The sequence below is a fragment of the Lepidochelys kempii genome, chromosome 4, assembly GCF_965140265.1.
Source record: "Lepidochelys kempii isolate rLepKem1 chromosome 4, rLepKem1.hap2, whole genome shotgun sequence".
Classification (NCBI taxonomy): Eukaryota; Metazoa; Chordata; order Testudines; family Cheloniidae; genus Lepidochelys; species Lepidochelys kempii.
This window is the reverse complement of record NC_133259.1, coordinates 8816389-8838200: the sequence shown is the minus strand read 5'-3', so window position 1 is coordinate 8838200 and position 21812 is coordinate 8816389. Positions and strand designations below refer to the sequence as shown.

The 21812-nt window shown below is 42.1% G+C and overlaps 1 protein-coding gene across 9 annotated transcripts in view; it reads left to right on the top strand.

Moving 5' to 3' along the window:
• Positions 1–20476, top strand: part of SLC20A2 (solute carrier family 20 member 2) — a 71917-nt gene extending 51441 nt beyond the window's left edge. For 7 of the 9 annotated variants that reach the window (XM_073340278.1, XM_073340272.1, XM_073340275.1 and 4 more), the window contains 3 exons: positions 10222–10407; positions 11038–11122; positions 18513–20476. In XM_073340278.1, the coding sequence (XP_073196379.1) occupies positions 10222–10407; positions 11038–11122; positions 18513–18677 (436 nt within the window). In that variant the 3' untranslated portion in view covers positions 18678–20476. Of the gene's footprint in view, positions 1–178; positions 2240–10221; positions 10408–11037; positions 11123–18512 lie in introns of those variants that run through there. The other 2 variants (XM_073340279.1, XM_073340280.1) reach the window with 2 other exon arrangements.
• The last annotated feature ends 1336 nt before the right edge of the window (positions 20477–21812 follow it).

The following is a 21812-nucleotide window of genomic DNA, read 5'->3' as shown; positions in this document are numbered from 1 at the left end:
GACACTGGATCTGTTCCAGGGCCTGGGACTAACTGTGAGCCAATCCAGGAGCCATGTGACAATGTGGTACGTGTGTGCTGAATAAAAGCTAAAGAATTTTAAATCCCAGATAAATGCTTTAGAACAGAAGCTCTGGAAAAAATGTTGTTAAACTTAATTAATTGTTTGGCATGTACAGGTTTCACTGGCTCAGCACTCAGGCACAAGGGGAGCACACGGGACCACTCAGAGGTCAACACAAGAATGAAAAGGGCAGTATGGAAAAAAGATGTGGCCCAGGAGTGTGACTGCATGCAGAGTTGCCACAGTTGTTTGGAGAACTGGCCTCAGACAAGTTGGAAGGGCTGAGGCCCTACTGGCCACCAGAGAGGGCTGTATGCATCTTCCGGAGAGCTGTGGATTTTAATGATCAGGAGCGCAATACTGTGATATTGTGTGCGATATAATATTGTGATATTTTAAAAATACCTAACCATCGATGATGGGAGCACTTGCAGAGATCTGGGATCCAGCTAGGCATTCAGAAATCTGAACTGATGGATGTCCCCAAGAAGCCTCTCAGTACTGTCTCTCCACACAAAGGGGTTCCCCTGCCTGTAGCTGATTTCTGGTGGGGGACCCAGTGATCTAATAACCCACTGGCAAATTGGACACCTTCCTAATCCTCTGGCACCATCAGAGGCATGGCGCACAGCTCACCAGGGCTTGGTCCAAAGCTCACTGAAATTAATAGAAAGACTTCCTCTGAATTCAGTAGGCTATGGATAAGGTCCCCAGGGATGTGATGGATTCTCCATCCCTTGGGGGTCTCTAAAAGAGATACTCTAGTTTCACCACAAATTACTGGGCTTGCTGCAGGAATTCCTGGATGAAATCTAGGGCCTGTGTTCTGCATAGAGTCAGATTACGGGATCACGCCTGTGTGTGCATTGGGGTGGGGCGGGAAGAGTGTGTCCCTTATTATCTTATTTCCTCAGATGAGATTGGACATTTTTCTAAAAGACGCATGCTCTGGTTCAAACAGGAATTGATTCAGAGAAGTCCTATGGCCTATGTGTTACACACGAGGGCAGACTAGGCGACCAGAATGGTCCCTTCAGACTTATATTTATGAGAGAGATTTTCTTTCCTCCCATCTCATCCACAAGGACTGGGCGTGTTGGAGGGGACAGATTCCCTGCTCCACAACGGGTTTCCTGTGTCAGCTGTGGCAACTCAGTCTTCCTGTACCTCAGTTGCCCATCTGTCCAGTGGGGATAATAGTCTTCCCTTTTCAGGGCTCATTAGGACATCATCTCCTCTGTCTCTGCTGCTGCAAGATGAAATTAGGTTGTCCTATTTCCAGTGCCCTGGTGTGTGAGGCAGAGGGGAACTGGGGTGAGTATCTGTTCCTACTGAAACAAGTTGTTCATCGTCCTCTCCTCAAGATTCCCTATCAGACTCTGTGGCCAGATGCTGGCACAACAGTCAGATTCCCCTCCTCTCTGCCCCTGCTTAGCAGCAGCCTTCCCAGCCAGACTCCTCTAGGACTAAGCACGGATCAGCAGATTTTGCCGTGCCTGTTTGTTGTGTGATACTAGCAGGTAACCCTTTCATTGTGGACTGGGCTTGTTCAAGTCAGAGATACCGTTTGCCAGTGAAAAGTATATTTAATTAAAACTATATTTTAATACAAAAAAGCATGTTGGCTGCTGCAGTTTATGAAGTCTTTTCTTTCTTCCGGCCAATTGCTAGCAGAGCTTTTAAGTGTCAGTGGTGTGTCTCTTACGGATCACTATAAGCCAACAATTTACTTGTTCTAAATTTACCTGCTGTTAATTTCATTGATGCTTTGTTCCTGTATTATGTAACAATATAAAAAGGAGGGACTGCTCAGTTTTCACTACATCCTTCAAGCCAGACTTTCTGCCTGGCCGTACCCTCAATCTGTTTCTGCACCCATAAGATTGCAGGTACTGGTTAGTGCATTTAGACATCTACTTACCTGTTTGGGCCTGCAAATCTGGTACTTAAACACCTAAATACTTTAATTGGGCCCTACAAACTGTGGGCACCACAATGAAGTCTTAGTTTAAAAATTGTAAGTGATTCAATCAAGTGACTCTTCCTTCCCGGCAGAATCATTTTTGCAGTCCTACACTACAGGGCTCCAATCATTTCCTTTGTGCTCCTGTTGACTTGATCATTCTTAGCCATATCTCAAGCATTCACAATGACTCCTTAGAAGATCCTGCAGATTTCAAGCACGTCAGCCTATGGGAATCTTAGAATATTTTTGCTAATTTAAATTACCTTATGTTTAGCTAAAATGAATTAAATCTGCAATCAGTGTAGTGCTTCTAAAAATCAGATTTTTATCTCCATTTTTCAGAGTTTTTACTAATTTAAACCATTTACTGCTGCTAGGGCCTTTCTCCAAATCACTAAGACTCTTTTACCCAATTTAAAGTCAAACAGTAAAATCACTTTTAAAGTAATACAATTTACCATGCAATTGGAATGTCTCATTTTTTTTGTCATTCATTCCTAAAAGAAACTTCCTTCCTAATCACTGCTCCAGGCCAGTTCTTGGAGTTATTTGCTTGGGATGGAAGTATTCATACTGATCTGTACGCAAAGTCCATTTATGGCAGTGTTTCTCCCATCATTTTAGAGCTTGATTCCTCATGAAATAATGGAGTGAGAGTAAGGACCTCATTTTAGATGGAAGAAGATACAGGTAGTAGAAAATAATATAGTGAAGAGAATGGCAGGCAAGTGGAGGGTACATGGAAGAAATTAGGGGAAAGATGAACTTGGGACTCTAAGCAATAGATAGGCTGGAGAGTGCATGTTTGAGGTGGGCTGGACACATGGTAAGAATGGGAAAAGAAAGACCATCAAAGAGAGCATGTAAGGAAGAGGACAGCCAGAAAGGATGTGAAAGCCCGAGGATATGATGGAAAGACTGTCAAAAGAAGTTTGAAGAGAAAAAGACTAACTCCAACACTTATGAACCCATGCCAAGGGCCAGATGGAGTGGCAAAGAATCATGGGCACATCTTTCTTCTCCCATGTAAATGGGAAAAAGAGTTGAGAAGTGAAGTGTAAGGATCTCATTTTGCTTCAGTGCTTCCTAGGAGATGCTGAGGACTCTCCACTCCCGGTAACTTTGGTAGAATCAGGCACTAATACTTTATTCCAATGAAAGCTGGGACTCCAGTTTTGAAACAATATAAATGATTAATTCCTAGCCATGGTGGCTTGCCTTGTACAGTTTAAGACCTTAAACCTGTCCCTTGCTCTAGCTGTGTGTTTTGGTACTGTGCCAGGAGTAAATATAGCCAGTCCTGGACCCAGGACAAGTGTAACTGTCAATCCCTGGATTCTGCATTCTCAGAATCCTACTCACTATTATCAGTTTGTAAAGAGAGTAGTGGCCTGTTAGATTTTAAATCTATTGAATTACATTTGACTTTTAAAAATTATTTATCTTCCGTTTTGTAATCACTTAGATGTGATTAGAAACTGATAATTACAATGTCATTTTCCTTTTGTGCTTTCTTGGGTTGGGGTAAGAGAAGTACCAATTAGCAAGTCCTATTGCAACATACCATATCAAGGAAAGTCCTGTACAATCGGTAAAGTATATTTTCCTTGGGTAAGGCAGTTAGTATGCTTTCTTTAGTGGTCTTAGCCTTGGCATTGTGACACAGCATTCATAGAACCCCAGCTTAGCTGTACACTGGGGCCAGATTTCCAAAAGCATTCATTTTACCTTTAGGTACTTAAATGAAGCATGTGACCTGATTTCTCAAAAATATGAACATAAGAACATAGTAAGAATGGCCATACTGGATCAGACCAAAGGTCCATCAAGCCCAGTATCCTGTCCTCTGACAGTGGCCAATGGCAGGTGCCCCAAAGGGAATGAACAGACACGTTATCATCAAGTGATCCATGCCCTGTCACCCAATTCCAGCTTCTGGCAAACAGGCAAGGGACCCCATTCCTGCCTATCCTGGCTGATAGCCATTGATGGACCTATCTTTCATGAATCTATCTAGCTCCCTTTTGAACCCCGTTATAGTATTGGCCTTCACAACACCCTCTGGCAAGGAGTTCCAGAGGTTGACAGTGTGTTGCGTGAAAAAATACTTTCTTGTGTTTATTTTAAACCTGCTACCTATGAATTTCATTTGGTGGCCCCTTGTTCTTGTATTATGAGGAATAAATAATGCTTCCTTATTTACTTTCTCTATACCACTCATGATTTTATAGACCTCTATCATATCCCCCCTTAGCTGCCTCTTTTGCAAGCTGAAAAGTCCCAGTCTTACTAATCTCTCCTCCTAGGAAGCCGTTCTATATCCCTAATAATTTTTGTTGCCCTTTTCTGAACCTTTTCCAATTCCAATATATATATTTTTGAGATGGTGTGACCACATCTGCACGCAGTATTCAAGGTGTGGGTGTATCATGGATTTATATAGAGGCAATAGGATATTTTCTGTCTTATTATCTATCCCTTTCTTGATGATTCCCAACATTCTGTTCGCTTTTTTGACTGCCGCTGCACATTGAGTGGATGATTTCTGAGAACTATCCACAATGACTCCAAGATCTCTTGCTTGAATGGTAACAACTAATTTAGACCCCATCATTGTATATGTATAGTTAGGATTATGTTTTCCAATGTGCATTACTTGGCATTTATCAACATTAAATTTCATCTGCTATTTTGTTGCCCAGTTACCCAGTTTTGTGAGATCCTTTTGTAGCTCTTCGCAGTCTGTCTGGGATGTAACTATTTTGAGTAGTTTTGTATCATCTGCAAATTTTGCCACCTCACTGTTTACCCCTTTTTCCAGATAGTTTATGAACATGTTAAATAGGACTGGGCCCAGTACAGATCCCAGTACAGTAACTACCCTCATAGTTAGAAAGTTTTACCTAATATCTAATATAAATCTCTCTTGCTGTAGATTAAACCAATTACTTCTTGTCCTACTATCATTGGACGTGGCAGACCATTGATCACTGTCCTCTTTATAACAGCCTTAAACATATTTGAAGACTGTTATCTGCTCCCCTCTTGATTTTCTTTTCTCAAGACTGAACATGCCCAGTTTTTTAACCATTCCTCACAGGGTCAGGTTTTCTAAACCTTTTCTCATTTTTGTTCCTCTCCTCTGGACCCTCTCCAGTTTCCCCACATCCTTCCTAAAATGTGGCTCTGACGGGCTGGATCACAGAAACCGCCTAGGAGTTGCCACCTGATGTGCCAAGACAACTTCTGCCCCTGCTTTCCTGCCCAGTCAGCTTAGGACTTCAGTGTCCTGCCTGGTTTGAGCCAGGCCCGCCAGCCTGCTGCAAACCCAGACCCAGGTCTGAACCATGTCCCCTAACAGCTGTAGGCTCAATTGAAAGCTGCTTACAGAAATGTTCCTGTCCTTGACACTCAGATGCCCAACTCCCAATGGGGTCCAAACCCCAAATAAATCCATTTTACCCTGTATAAAGTTTATACAGGGTAAACTCATAAATTGTTCGCCCTCTATAACACTGATAGAGAGAGATGCACAGCTGTTTGCGCCCGCCCGCCTCCCCCCAAGTATTAATACAAAATCTGGGTTAATTAATAAGTAAAAAATGATTTTACTAAATACAGAAAGTAGGATTTAAGTGGTTCCAAGTAGTAACAGTCAGAACAAAGTGAATTACCACGCAAAATAAAATAAAACCCGCAAGTCTATGTCTAATAAAATTGAATACAGACAAAACCTCCCAGTTCCAGTAAGATTCCTTTTACAGACTAATCTCCTTTTAGTCCAGGTCCAGCAATCACTCACACCCCCTGTAGTTACTGTGTTTTGTTCTAGTTTCTTTCAGGTCTTCTTGGGGGTGAAGAGGCTATCTCCTTAGCCAGCTGAAGACAAAATGGAGGGGTCTCCCACAGACTTAAATAGACTTTTTCTTGTGGGTGGAGACCCGCTCCTCTCTCCTATGCAAAGTCCAGCTCCAAGATGGAGTTCTGGAGTCACCTGGACCAGTCACATGTCCACGCATGACTCATAGTTTTTACAGGCAGCAGCCATTGCCCACCTGGCATCTGGACTGTCTCCAGGAAGACTTCTTATGTGGATTGGAGCCTTCTAAGATGCATTGTTCTTTAAGTGCTGCTTGACTGGGCATTTAACTTTGCGAATTCCTTTCTCCAGGAACTGACCAAATGCTCTACTAAGGTTATTTAGAAATCAAGCCAGTACACGGCCAATATTCATAACTTCAAATACAAAAATGATACATGCATGCAAATAGGATTAATAGATTCAGTAGATCATGACCTTTACATAGATATGTTACATGTCATACGTAGCGTAGAACATATTCCAGTTATGTCATGTATATTCATAAGCATATTTCCATAAAGCCTTATGAGGAGCACCGTCACAGTGGCACCCAGAATTGGACACAGAACTCCAGCCAAGGCTTCACCAGTGCCAAAAGAAGTGGGACGATTACCTCCCATCTGTTACATACAACACTCCTGTTAATACACCCCAGAATATTAGCCTTTTTTGCAACTGCATCACATTGTTGACTTATGTTCAATTTGTGATCCCCTATAATCCCCAGATCCTTTTCAACAGTACTACCACCTAGCCAGTTATTCCCCATTTTGTAGTTGTGCATTTCATTTTTCTTTCCTAAGTGAAGTATTTTGCATTTATCTTGGAGACTTCAGACCAATTCTCCAATTTGTCATTTTGAATTCTAATCCTGTCTTCCAAAGTGTATGCAGCCTCTCCCATTTTAGTGTTATCTGCACATTTTGAAAGCATATTCTCCACTCCACTGTCCAAGTCATGTAATGAAAATATTGAATAGTACTGGATCCAGGACTGATCCCTGTGGAACTCCACTAGATATGCCCTCCCAGTTTGACAGCAAACCCTTGATAACTACTATTTCAGTATGGTCTTTCAACCAGTTGTATATGCAACTTAAAGTAATTTCATCTAGCACAAACTTCCAAAGTTTGGTTATGAGAATGTCATGTAGAACTATGTCAAAAGTCTTCCTAAAATCAGTGTTTATCATGTCTACTGCTTCTCCCCTATTTACCAGGCCAGTAACTCTGTTGAAGGAAATTAGGTTGGTTTGGTATGGTTTGTTCTTGACAAATTTGTGCTGGCTATTCCTTATAATCCTGTTCTACTCTAGGTGCTTACAGATGGATTGTTTAATAATTTATTCTAGTATCTTTCCAGGTATCGAAGTTAGGCTGCCTGGTCTATAATTCAGCAGGTCCTCCTTGTTCCCCTTTGAAAGTTAACTACTGTGTTTGCCCTTCTCCAGTCCTCCGAGACCTCATGTGTCCTCCATGAGTTCTCGAAGATCATTGCTAACAGTTCCAAGATTGCTTCAGCTAGTTCCTTAAGACTAAGTATTTTTGGATGAATTTCATCAGGCCCTCCTGATTTGAGTACATCCAACTTATCTTAATATTCTTGAACCTATTCTTTCCATATTTTGGCTTGCATTCCTTCCCCCTTGTTGTTAATGTTAATTGTATTGAGTATCTCATCACCATTTCACTTTTTAGTGAAGACTGAAGCAAAATAGGCATTAAACACCACAGACTTCTTGATGTCATCAGTGATTGGCTTTCCTTCCCCGCTGAGTAGAGAACCTCACGTTCCTTTGTCTTTTTCTTTCTCCTAATGTACTCATAGAACCTCTTCTTATTGCCTTTTATGGAACTCATTTTTTGCCTTAGCCCTTCGGATTTTCTTCCTACATGCTTGTGCTATTCTTTGATACTCCTCCTTAGCAATTTGTCCTTGCTTCCACTTTCTGAAGGATCCCTTTGTGATTTTCTGGTCACTAAAGAGCTCCTGATGGAGCCATATTGCCCTCTTCCTATTTTTCCTATCTTTCGTTCACACTGGAATAATTTGCTGTTGTGCCTTGAGACGGTGCCAGCTCTCCTGAACTCCTTTTCCCCCTTAGATTTTCTTCCCATTGGATCCTACCTACCACTTCCCTGTTTGTTAAAGTCTGCTCTTTTGAAGTCCGCTGTCCTTATTGTGCTGCTCTGTCTTTCCTTTCCTCTCCTCAGAATCATGACACACTCACTCTGATCAACTTAAGCCATAAAAATGTTAAATATGTTCCCTCTACATGTATTTGGTGAGGAAATATTTAAAATTATTTAATGTCTGTTCCTTTAGGCTGGCTTCACACATTCCTACATTTTTTTTTCCTAATGAGAAAATATGAAACATCAACAGAATAATGCGGATGTTAAATTTGAGCCAGCCAACATAGCAGATGTAAACTCTGATCAAGGAACTCTGATGTGTTGCTAGAAACTGCAGATTTTTCCTTGAATGTCACCATATTCTTCCATAATTCTGACTCTTAAGTCACTGAAAGGAATCCCTAAAGACCACAGAGTAACAGCATTGAGTTGAGAGTTTAGATGCAGCATTTAATTTAGAGTTAGGTCTCTCCCCTTTTATGTCATTCTGCCTTGATTAGCTGCAGGGCAACACTTCTCATCAGCATTAAGGCATAAGGAGAAGATGTTGCACATACTGGTGTTGCTGATACTTTCAGAGTGCAAGTCAGAGGTGTGTACAGAGCTGGCTTACAAGCTCCCTGGTGCCCTTCTCTGACCTTGGCACAGCTTCTGGGCAGAGCTGGGTCCACGGTGTCATGTCAGGCTGCTTTACCTTGTAATAGCTGTAAATGGCCACAAAAGGTTGATGTTGCAGCCAGAGTTTAATGTGGTACAGAGGCACACCAGCCATGCCCCAGTGTTGCCCGTCCCTGAGCATTCAAAGATTGGATTTAATTTAAAAAAAAAACAAAACGGTTACCTTCTCATAACTGCTGTTCTTCGAGATGTGGTGTTCATGTCCATTCCAATCAGGTGTGCACACCTGAATGACAGCTGGAAGATTTTTCCCATAGCAGCATCCGTCGGGCCGCCCTGGGCGCCCCCTGGAGTCGCGCCTTCATGGCGCTCAGTATAGAGCCCGGTCGACCTGCCACCCCCTCAGTTACTTGTTGCCGGCTACTCCGACAAAGGAGAAGGAGGGTGGATATTGGAATGGACATGAACAACACTGGGCGGGAGGGATAGTTCAGTGGTTTGAGCATTGGCCTACTAAACCCAGGGTTGTGAGTTCAATCCTTGAGGGGGCTTGGGATGCAAGAGGGGTGCGAGGTGCAGGCAGGGAGTTGGGGGACGGGGTTCAGGCTCCGGCCCGGTGCCACTTACCTAAAGTGGCTCTGGGGTGGCAGCAGTGCACACCGGGACCAGGGCAGGCTCCCTGCATGCCTGCCCTGGCCCCGCAACACTCCTGGAAGTGGCCGGAACCACGTCCCTGCACGGCCTCTGGGGGAGCGGGGGGCACAGGGCTCCAGGCGCTGCCCTTGCCATGCCTCCAGGTACCTCCCCTGAACCTCCCATTGGCCGCAGTTCCCCGTTCCCGGCCAATGGAAGCTGCAGGGGGTGGTGCCTGGAGGCAAGGGCAACGCATGGAGCCCTCTTGCCCCCTCCCCCCCGGGCCCCAGGAACATGGTGCCGGCTGCTTCTGAGAGCGGCACGGGGCCTTCGACACCATGGGGGGCGATCCCGTGGGCCGGATCCAAAGCCCGGAGGGGCCGGATCCGGCCCACAGGCAGTAGTTGCCCACCTCTGTTCTATGGCCTATGGTATGTAGAAAATCAGGCTAGAAGATCGAATGATTCCCTCTGGCCTATGAATCTGTGTCTGTTCTCTCCCCCACCTTTGGTGAAATGGATATAATTTAAAATTCTGTTTTAACAAAATTGTGGAGACATTTGTCCAGCCAGATAGAGCACCTTTTGATACCTGCACTGCAGCAGAAAGAACAGTTGCTCCAGGAGCGACATCTATAAGGTTACCAACTATCTAGCATTTCTGGAAAATTATTTGCGTAATAGAAACTTCTGTCAATTTCTGCCATAGTGATCAACAGTGAAATGTAGGCAACAAGGGGGTCCAGAATTTGGCTTTGATCACATTTGTCACACACGGCAGTCGTCCTTACAAATGACATTGTACGAAGTTTTAATCTATTTCGTGCGATAGGATTAGAATAATGCCACACAGTTTTGGAGAAAAATGAGTACAACAAATGTGACTTGTTGAAAAGCACTTGCCTCTGTTTTTATAACTCCGATGTAATGATTTTATTTTCTCAGCAATGCAATTGGTCCTCTGGTAGCTCTCTGGCTTATATATGAACAAGGAGGTGTAATGCAAGAAGCTGTGACTCCTGTCTGGCTGCTGTTTTATGGAGGTGTTGGGATCTGTGTAGGTCTCTGGGTCTGGGGTAGAAGAGTTATCCAGACTATGGGTAAAGACCTCACACCAATCACACCTTCGAGGTATGTACAAGATTACTAATTTGATTGCCTGAATTTCTAATAGGATCTAGTTTGAGAAATTGCTGCTCTAGTTTTATTTTTAATTGTGTGGACTGCTGGGTTTGCTTTTGATTTGATTCTAATGGTAACCCATTTGACCCTTTACCTTGTTAAAAAAATCCCTGTAACTTAATGTGGTGTGAATTTGAATTGTAGAGGTCTAGTTGACAAAAGTATTCCACTGCTGTCCTAATTAACATGGGAAACTATGAAATTTGGAAATGACAAAATTAGCTTTTCCTCATGTGCTTCATAACATTAAAAAATATTAATCTGACTCTTATTTTTGCTTTAATGCATACTAGACCTCTGCTGCCGCTAACCTAATGACTAATTAAGCATGATTCACTGGACTGTAGAGTAGTAAAACGGCCTGAAGCAGTGAGCTGTGCAATCAGTTTAATGCAGATAACTAGTGTGTATTGTTTCCATTATTCAGTAGTCCATTGTTCTCCCAATGTAATTCTATGACCAATTCAGTTGGAAGTAAACAATTGAAGAAGATACTGGTAAGACATTGGCACACTGCATGGTGTCAGTCCAAACTGATACAAAGAGTGACTGTGAAGTGTTTTCTTATGCTTCCTGCAGTGGATTCACTATTGAGTTGGCTTCGGCGTTCACAGTTGTGGTAGCTTCCAATGTTGGACTTCCTGTCAGTACTACACACTGCAAGGTATGCTTTTGCCATGTGACTGCAGTCATGGCAGTCTGGACTGTACATCTTTAAGTTTGCTGCTCAGGTCGCTGTACAATGGCATGATTCAATGCAGGAAAAAGCTGAAATAGTTCTCTTCTGCAAGGCAAAATCAAATTTATTTTGAGGCATGGCCAAGTTCTGTTCTTTCAAAAACAAAAAAAAAAAGATATTTTCATCAGTGTAGAACTGGAAAAGTTTACTGTAAAAAATACATTTTTGATTTTCAGATTGAGAATCAGTTGTAACTGGGGCATAGGAGCGTACAGGGTTTGAACTCGGTAGACTCTGCCCAAAGTGACCCTTCACAAATATATCATCCACAGCTCTAAAGAGAGAATGATCACAAGCAAAATTAAACAGTTTCATGGTATGTTGGGAGTAGAAGTAGCTGATGTGCTTTCCTTTGATCATGCCATTTGAGCCTAGATCTGTAGCATTCCTGCGTGTTCAGAAGCTATGACACCTTCCATCGTTCATACTTCACTGTCTTGATAAGTGCATGGCATGGGATTTCCTTCATGTAACTCTTATACTACAACCTTTCCATCTATCTTTTTTTATTTCTTCACAGTGGATTTTGCATTGAAGTAATGTGTGCGCTAACGGTACTTGTAGCCTCAAATGTGGGTATTCCAATAAGCTCCACTCATTGCAAGGTATTGGAGTTTGCAGTGATAATATCAACCTAGAACAGTCAAATTATGAGCAATGCTGATCATTGCATTTTGCCTTCATTATGTTATGCACCAAATAGATTTTGATGACCACAAACAAACAAACAAAAAAAAAAGATTACATTCAAAAGAACTGAGCAATTGCACAAAAGGGTGGAAAGTTTAAGGTTCTTATCATAATGTTAATTTGGGCAGTGTGAATCTGACCAGTGTAGTAGTGTAGTTTACTGTTCACAGTGTTACATTTACACCTTATTGTAGACTTAGGTAGTCAAGTTAACATATGTTTAGTGGTCTTATGTTGAGCACCCTCAATAAAGCATGAGGAAACTCTCATACAGTGTACGTGCAACATGTAATGTTCAGACAAAAGCTTAAATTGCTAACTATGGCGAGTAGGAATGCAACATTCCTATTCCGTGAGAAGCTCCGAAATTTAAAAGGAAAAAATCCGTAGTTTTGCAACGGCCAGACCCCTGTCCCTGTGGAGAGATCCAGGAAGGCACAGAGTCCCTGTGGCTTTAGTCACTAACCCCTAAACGTTCGGTACCTTTCAGCTGTTCCAAGGTATAACATTTGTGAGCCAAGCCGGTTCCATCTACAAGGAGCCAATTGTAGCAGCAGACCCTGGAACTTTTGGTTTTGGCCATTGGTTCACATGCCAGAAATTACTCGAACTAGGCTTTTAGCAGTTAGCCTGTATTTATTCTAATCCATGAAGCCTACGATTTAACACACAGGGGCTTCTGAATAGCTTATGCTGAACGTGACAGGCAGATTTGATTAGCTTGTCCAGCACTGAAATAGCAATGGCAAATGGGTGTTATAAACATCCTCTGTACAGAAGTGTGTATTTTAGCAGGCACCACTGTTGAATGCAGAACTACTTGTTCTATACATCTGTAGTTAAGCAGAGCATATGAAGGCAAACTGCACGGGTTTGAAACCAATCTGAAGGTAGCTGTCATCGAATGTCCACAAATCATTTTAGTTTTTCTCTTTTGAAGTTTTAACTGCTTTCCTAATCTTTAATCCATCAAATCATGATTAATAAACTAAACTTTCATAATGTTTAGAGCTGGTTTTACCAATGCCATCATTGCTGATATCTTTTTAAATTCCAAGAAAAAACTCAAAGTTCCATCTTGCTTACACACTAAACCAGGTTACTGTATCAAATGTCAGTCTTACACAATAGATTGGAAATACAAGCGGATACAAAAATTGTGTAAAACGTATAATATACATAGGGGTTCTGATTGTAAGCTTTAACTGATAAAACACCCCAATATCAAAACCAGACAAAACACCTGTTTTTTATCCAATAAACGCCAGACATGTTTACTTGTATCTAAGGGCTTGTTTACACAGGGCAGTAACGTGGACTGTGGTGGAGTGATTTCTAAAGTGCACTAATATGTTGCACATTAATTGGTCCATGTAGACGCTGCTGGTGCGCACCAAAGGTTCACTGGAGTGCTTTAACGGAGTGCTGTTTGAGAGAGTTCTGCATTAAAGTGTACTAGGGAACTTTACAAATACTGCTCATTACAATATTTACAAAGCGCCTTGAAAGATCCTGATTTTTGAACCTTGAAAGACCCAGAAGTGTAGGACTGGAAGGGAATTCAGTAGATCAACTAGTCCAGTCCTGTGCACTCAAGGCAGGACTAAGTAATAACTAGACCATTCCTGGCAGATGTTTGTCTAACCTGGTCTTAAAAACCTCCAATGACGGAGATTCCACAGTCTCCCTAGGCAATTTATTCCAGTGCTTAACTATCCTGACAGTTAGGAAGTTTTTCCTCATGTCCAACCTAAACCTCCCTTGCTGCAATTTCAGCCCGTTGCTTCTTGTCCTATCCTCAGAGGTTAAAGAGAACAATTTTTCTCCCTCCTCCTTGTAACAACCTTTTATGTACTTAAGTGTCATCATGTCCCCTCTCGGTCTTCTCTTCTCAGTACTAAACAAACCAGTTTTTTCAATCGTCCCTCATAGGTCATGTTTTCTAGACCTTTAAATCATTTTTGTTGTTCTCCTCTGGACTTCCTCCAGTTTGTCCAAATCTTTCCTGAAATGTGGCTCCCAGAACAGGACACAATACTCCAGCTAAGGCCTTATCAGTGCAGAATAGAGCAAAAAATTTACTTCCTGTGTCTTGCTTACAACACTCCTGCTAATACATCCCAGAATGATGTTCGCTTTTTTTGCAACAGTGATATACTCTTGACTCATAGTTAGCTTGTAGTCCATTATAACCCACAAATCCCTTTCCACAGTACTCCTTCCTAGGCAGTCATTTCCCATTTTGTATGGGTGCAATTGATTGTTCCTACCTAAGTGGAATACTTTACATTTGTCTTTATTGAATTTCATCCTGTTAACTTCAGACCATTTCTGCAGTTTGTCCAGATCATTTTGAATTTTAATGCTGTCCTTCAAAACACTTGCTATCCTCTCCCAATTTAGTATCGTCCCAAACTTTATAAGTGTACTCACTATGCCATTATTTACAAAGATATTGAACAGACCCAGACCCAGGACTGATCCCTATAGGACCCCATTTGATATGCTCTTCCAGCTTGACTATGAATCACTGATAACTACTCTCTGGGAATGGATTCCCAACCAGTTATGCACCCACCTTGTAGTAGCTCCATCTAGGTTGTATTTCCCTGGTTTGTTTATGAGACAGTCATGAGAGACAATATCAAAAGCCTTACTAATGTCAAGATATACCACATCTACTCCTTCCCCCCATCCACAAGGCTTGTTACCCTGCCAAAGAAAGCTATCAGGTTGGTTTGATATGATTTGTTCTTGAGAAATCCATGCTGACTTTTACTTATCACCTTGTTACTTTCTAGGTGTTTGCAAATTGATGTGCGTGGTTATTTGCTCCATTATATTTCTGGGTACTGAAGTTAAGATGACTGGTTTATAATCTCCCGGGTTATCCTTATTCCCCTTTTTATAGCTTGGCATTATTTGCCTTCTTCCAGTCCTCTGGAATCTCTCCCGCCTTCCATGAGTTTTCAAAGATAATCGCTAAAGGCTCAGATATCTCCTCAGTCAGCTCCTTGAGTATCCTAGGATGTATTTCATCTGGCCTGCTGACCTGAAGACATCTAACTTGTCTAAGTAATTTTTAACTTGTTTTTAATCTCTAACCTCAGATCCTACCTCATTATCACTGGTATTCACTATCTTAAATGTCCAATCACTACTAAACGTTTTGGTGAAAACAAATAAAATAGTCATTTAGCACTTCTGCCATTTCCACATTTTCGTTATTGTCTTTCCCCCATCACTGAGTAATGGGCCTACCCTGTCCTTGGTCTTCCTCTTGCTTGTATATGTTGAATGTTTTCTTGTTACCCTTTATGTCTCTAGCTAGTTTAATTTCATTTTGTCCCTACATGATTGTGCTGGAGATTTTTTATATTCATCCTTTGTAATTTGACCTAGTTTCCACTTTTTTAGGGTTCTTTTTTGAGTTTCAGATCATTAAAGATCTCCTGGTTAAGCCAGGGAGGTCTCTAACCATATTTCCTATCTTTCCCACACAGTGGAATAGTTTGCGGTTGTGCCCTTAATAATGTCTCTTTGAAAAACTGCCAATTCTCTTGAACTGTTTTTCCCCTTAGACTTGCTTCCCATGGGATCTTACCTACCAATTCCCTGAGTTTGCTAAAGTCTGCCTTCTTGAAATCCATTATCTTTATCGTGCTGTTTTCTCTCCTATCATTCCTTAGAATCATGAATTCTATCATTTCACGATCACTTGCAGCCAAACTGCCATCCACTTTCAAATTCTCAACCAGTTCCTCCCTATTTGCCAAAATCACATCTAGAACAGCCTCTCCCCTAGTTGCTTTCTTCACCTTCTGAAATAAAAAAATGTCTCCAATACATTCCAAGAACTTGTTGGATAATCTGTGCTCTGCTGCGTTATTTTCCTAACTGATGTCTGGGTAGTTGAAGTCCCTCATCACCACCAAGTCCTGTGCGTTGGATGATTTTGTTAGTTGTTTAAAAAAAAGTCTTATGCACCTTTTGTTCCTGGTTAGCTGATCTGTAGTGGATCCTTACCATGACATCAGCCTTGTTTTTTACCCCTTTTATCCTTATCCAGAGACTTTCAACAAGTCTGTCTCCTATATCCATCTCATCCTCAGTGCACGTGTACACATCTCTGATTTACAAGGCAACAACTCCTCTCTTTTTTCCTTGCCTGTCCTTCCCATGCAAGCAAACATCTACATAAAACTCAAAAATTGCTATAAATAACCCCCCCAAAAAGAAGCCCTAAATGTATCATCACAATCCTTTCTAGACACAGTTTTCTTTGGACCAAGGGGCTATTCAGAAATCTGCTGTTGTTGTGTTTTTCTTTATTTAGGCTGGTTGCCGCTCCACCTCTAGACAACTGCAAACCATCTGGGGCCATCTACAATACTTGCCAGCCCCAGACTAGTGTATCAGTGACTGATGGGTTTATTCAGATTAAATGTTACATAGCTAATAAATTTCTCTTTGAACAGATTTTTATACCCTCATGACCTTATTAGGTGAAATCTTCTCTTAATTTATTCCCTCAGGGAAAGTGTCTCTCTTCACCCTCTCCTAAAACACCTTGCTCTGCCCAATGTCACTAAACCTCTTTAAATGCAAGGAAGTTTTTATTTTAAAAAATTAATGTGGTTCAGTCTAGTCCAGGCAAAGATGCCATTTAGGACCAAATCCAGCTCCGCTTTGCGCTCAGTGGAAAGATTCCTGTTGATAACAGTGCGACTGGGATTGGGGCCTTCCTTTAGGAAGGATGCTCAGCCACAATATGGTAGCATGCCCACAAGCTCTTCTGTTAGCCTAGCTCATATCCATTCTTTAGGCTTTCACCCATATGGCAAGACAGTTAATCCTATACCATGGTGCTGGACATAGCTGACCAGTAGCTTTCATGACCATAGACTCCAAGCAGCCAGAGACAGAAGAGCTGCAAGTTCTTCTAGCTCTGCTCTCTGACACAGCACGTTTGTCCATATTATAGTGTCTAGTTTTAAATGCCCTAACAAATGGGGCTTTCAGCGCTTTCCTCAGGCAATTATGCCCCCGTTTGATAGATCTGTCAGCAATTCTTCCCCTGCTAGCCTCACTTTTCCCTTTAATTGTTGAAGAACACCATTAAATTCAGTCTGTGGAATTTTTGTTTCTTCCATGTTGGAAGGATTTCTTGCTATTTTAACATTGGCTTCTATGGAGTTACACAGATTTTATACCAGCTGAGGAGGCCCAAGATGCTGCTTCAGGAGTTGAAAGAAAATACAATTTAGAAAAACTTCCCGGGCATACTTGTTTCCACAAACTGTTTTAAAATGGTTAGGTTCCTCCCACCCCCAAGAAACTTCAATCTCAAACGATTTATTTCATACTCAAAAAAGTGGACTTGTAGCTGGTGAATTTCCTGATCTGAAAATGTAGTGAAAGGAAGTTAGATTTTAACCGTCTCCCTTGCTGAGTCTTATTCTGATGCAGTAATGTACCAGTTACTGCTAGATCCCCACAAGGCACTTCCTAACAGAGAAGCTTTTTCTGTTTCCAGTTCCCAGCTAATAAGAGTCGTGCCGCTACTAATAAATGTTTTATGTCCTCAAGTGGCCACATCATTAATTGCATTACTTCTCGGGCCAGAGGAACTCTATGTCCCAGTTATTAATTTGTAATCCTGCCGTAATCCTCTGGGCAATATTTCCTGAGATGAATAAAACATTCCTCTAGTCCGTTGCTGCCCATAGGTGGTGTTATACTTCGCTGAAGTAAGCCACCATTGCTACAATACTTAAAAAACTATCTCCCGTACAGTAGTACGTACATAGAAGTTGATCTGCCAAACCCTTCTGTTAACTATTCCTCAAAGGGTATTTCTCTGTTAACACCCTCTTGCCTTGACGTCCACACTGATTGAATTCTCCACATCATGAGGCTGGTCTAGTCATTTGTAGGAAGGGCTATGAACATTTGATACAAGGAGAGTTGCTGTGATTAGTGATTGGCACAGGAGCCCAGGTTTTACACTAGAAAACATACTTGGCAGACTGCATAGGTTTTTATTTTTTAGATTTCAGTAGCACCCAAAATGTGCAAGATGTTTGGCAAACACCAAGGACAACTCAGTCCTTGCACCAAAGAGCTCTCGGTCTAAGGCCTCAGTTCTGCAACGAGCCCTACACAGTAAGATCCCTTTGCCCATGCAGGGCCTATGGAAGTCAACAGGCTCTAGGTGGGTGCAGTGCTCTGCCTAAATAGAGGTCATTGCAGGATTGGGGCCTAAAAAGGCAGAGGCACATAGAATTGCATTTATACGAGTAGAGTTAATTGCCATTTGACTGAGATACCGGAATCTAATTAAGCTGGCTTCAAGTTGATGCATATACTATGAAAGACATTTAAGAGTCAGCTGCTGGGAGAGTTTTTCCTTCATTTTTTTTTAACCCCAGCAACCTGCAAGTGTTAAATTCCAGCCTTCCTTTAACAAAGCATCAGTCTTCACTGAAGTCTGCATTATTTTAAGATCTTGGCTACTTACATTGCTGGGTATCAGCTGATTGGCATTGGGTTGATCATAGAAGTCTCTTAGAGGCTTTTTGATGTTAACCTTGTATCTCCTTAACCCTCTTCTCAAACTCCTAAGGTTGGTTCAGTGGTGGCAGTCGGCTGGATACGTTCAAAGAAGGCTGTTGACTGGCGTCTGTTCCGCAACATCTTTCTGGCCTGGTTTGTGACAGTTCCTGTCGCTGGCTTGTTCAGTGCTGGAGTCATGGCGATCTTGATGTATGGGATTCTGCCCTATGTCTGAATTGCCACTTCCTGCACGAAACACCCATGGGGGGAGGAGAGGGAGGAGAAAAGCCTTTGCTAACCTGTCCAACGGAAATGCTAGTTGGCAAGGATTCATCTTCCATATCTAACTTCTTATCTACTGTATATAACAATGTGTCATATTGGTGACATGGTGATATAATGTGGTGCCGTTCTTATATATTAAAGAAATATATGCATATAGTAGGGAATAGTACCTAAGTTATAATATAAGTGGGGTGAAAATATTGCCTAGAATTTAATATTTAGTAAAGTTTGTACATAATGTAACATTTCAGTGGTGATTTTTTTAATCTTTTAAAGAAGAGTATGGATTGGGAAATGTTTCTTGTCTATTTGATATAAGATAAAGCGAGGTACAGGATTGCATAACATGAATTTTTTTAAAGTTAAAAGATACTGGAACAAAACATGTGCATAAGTGCTTTTCGTAAGATAACTTTGTTCATATCAGATTGATCTTTGTGTACAATACTATATGGCAACTGCTTTTGTAAATACTTACAAACAGTAACTTTTTAATGGTGCATTTCCCTTATATATTTTGGATAAGAAAGTTTAGAAAGTACCAAAGAAGCAGGGAAATAGCTTGCTAGAGTTATGTTGTTGTCAACCTGTGTGTGTACCTGTTTGTTCTCACTTCTAATTAAAGATTGTTTTCACTAAGCTATCACCAGCAAAGCTGGGATAGTACTGTTCATGTTTGATTGTAACTAGCAAAAAAGTATTTTACAGTTATGCTTGTTCTCGTTATTCTGTATGCTTAACACTACTGTTCATGTGATTAGTCAACTAACTAAATTATGTTTTGAATCTGAAATACACTAAATATTCATCTTCCATCTTCCCTCACCCCTATCAAATCTGAACTCAGTCCTGCCATCAACCTGAACAGGAGCAAGATCAAGCCTTAAATATCTTCTCCTTCCCCAGTAGTTCTCCACCGCAGAATATCAGAGAAATGGGTGGGTGATTACATGGCCAGTACTCTAAAGTCACGCATAGAAATTGAGGAAGGTAGGTAGGTAATAAGTGTGCCTGGCACTTGGGGATTAGAAAGTAATGAATAATAATGGGCCCTGCCCCATGAATGAATTGCTTTCAGGAGTACAGTTGTGTAATTGAGGCTATCGGATCAGCCTGTGTTCTGGTTACTAACAAACACTCTAGGGCCAGGTTTGCATGTTGGGTAGCACCCTCCTCCACACGTAGCCCTGTGTTCTTCAGTGGAATAAGATGCTGCTCATTGTGACTAAGAGCAGGCCTGCACGGCAGTCTGAGGTGGGACTGCAGCACAGACAGACATGCCTGAACCAGCATGGCTGAAAGTAGCAGGACAGATATGGTGGCATAGGCCTCGGTGCAGGCTGGGTACAAACTTGCATTCCTCGCCTACCCTGCTGTTTTTAGCCACTCTGCAATCACACTGCAGATTGTGGTGTAGACATGAGCTGTGCGGGGATGAGAGTCCGGCCTGAGACTAACAGAGTCTGTGGATACCCATGTTAAGGTTGAGATTGTCACAGCAGTGCAGAACATGGAACAAGCGTGGCTTAAATCTCAGCCTAGAAGGCTTGATGCCATTCAGGCTGAGGTTACTGTTCTGGGGGTGGAAGACAGTGTTTGGATGGAGATGGGAACCTAGTACTGTTTAAATGCTGCTAAAATTTTGATAGACAAACATTCTTGGTACTCTGTTATGACTTTTTCCATTGGTCATTCATACTAAATTTATAATAAAAAGATAAATAGCCCCTAGTTTGTTTGCCTTGTGAATTTTTTGAACATTACTCATCTGCGTCAGACATGACTGGAAAGGGCACAAGTGCTAAAGATTTCTTACTGTGGGCAGCTAGAACTTACACTTTGTATTTGTTCAGATCCTGGTTGGTTTTTGTCCACTTGAGTCCTTGGATAGATTTGGACAATCACATAGTAGTAGCTCAAATAAAAGCTCTGTGTACAGCAAACAACCCCTTCCATGATTTCTGTTGGTCTGGCAATCCCAGCACACACACACCTCTCTCTTGAATCACCACAGTCTGGTCCAGTGAGGGCTCCTGTCGCAAGCGTCATGGGTGGATGCATTTTAAGGTGTCCCCTCGGTACTGCCATGTATTCAGCAACTCCTGCCCTGCTGTCTGGTTCAAACAGGGCGCTCTAGGGAAACTCCCCTTCAGCGGAAGCCACAAACGTTTCCATCATGATGGTTTCATGCTTCAAGAGCACTGCCCCTGTAATCTCGCTCTGTGGTCTAGCAAGGGCACCCACTCTGGGCTTCAGGGTCACTGGGCTCTTGAACGGAGACCCGCATCTCAATCCCTTCTGCCCTGGGTATTTCCAGGCTTCATGTCCCCTGACTATACTGTGAAATCCCAAGGAAGAGACTGCCTAAGCAGGCCTGCTTCTTTTGTATTCAGAGACCAAAAGTGCAATTGCCCACCATTATAAGGTACCACACGGCACTTCCTATGCAAGCCTACCTTATTCATAAGGTAAAAGCACTACAGAGAAAACATTAACAACAAAAGAACCTACATGCCTGCTAATAAGCTTACCAGAGCTTACCACAGATCTAACAGGCCTCTGGCAGGAACAGGCCTTAAAAACCCCATCCAAGAGGTCTCCTTGTGGTTTCAAGTTCACCACAGCTTCAGCTCGGAACTAGCATGGTCTTTATTAGGCCCCAGTAGGCCCAGTCCTTCCGGCCCCACCTTAGGATTGGGCTACTTCATGGACCAGGTGTCCTGACCATTTGCTGGATCAGGAAGAAGGCCCTGAGTTATTTATCCCCAAACCCTTTTTGTCTGCTGGTCCCTGGAGAATCCAGCGTGAACTAATCCATGCCCACCTCTCCAGGGGTGGCTTCAAAGGGCTGATCACTGGAGGAATGACATTAGCTTCCCCCTCCTTCTAGAAGAACTACATACAACACCACCTACACAATGGCATGTTTAATGCAATGGACCCCAAAAGGATTAAACCTAATTCAGGAAGGTTTATGAAAATTCCACCAGGTTTGCCCAGGAGAGCCTCAGTCTGTCACAGGTGGAATGGTGGTTTTTAATTGTCAAACACTGAATTTATATAAAAGCTGTAGAGTTTGGATCTT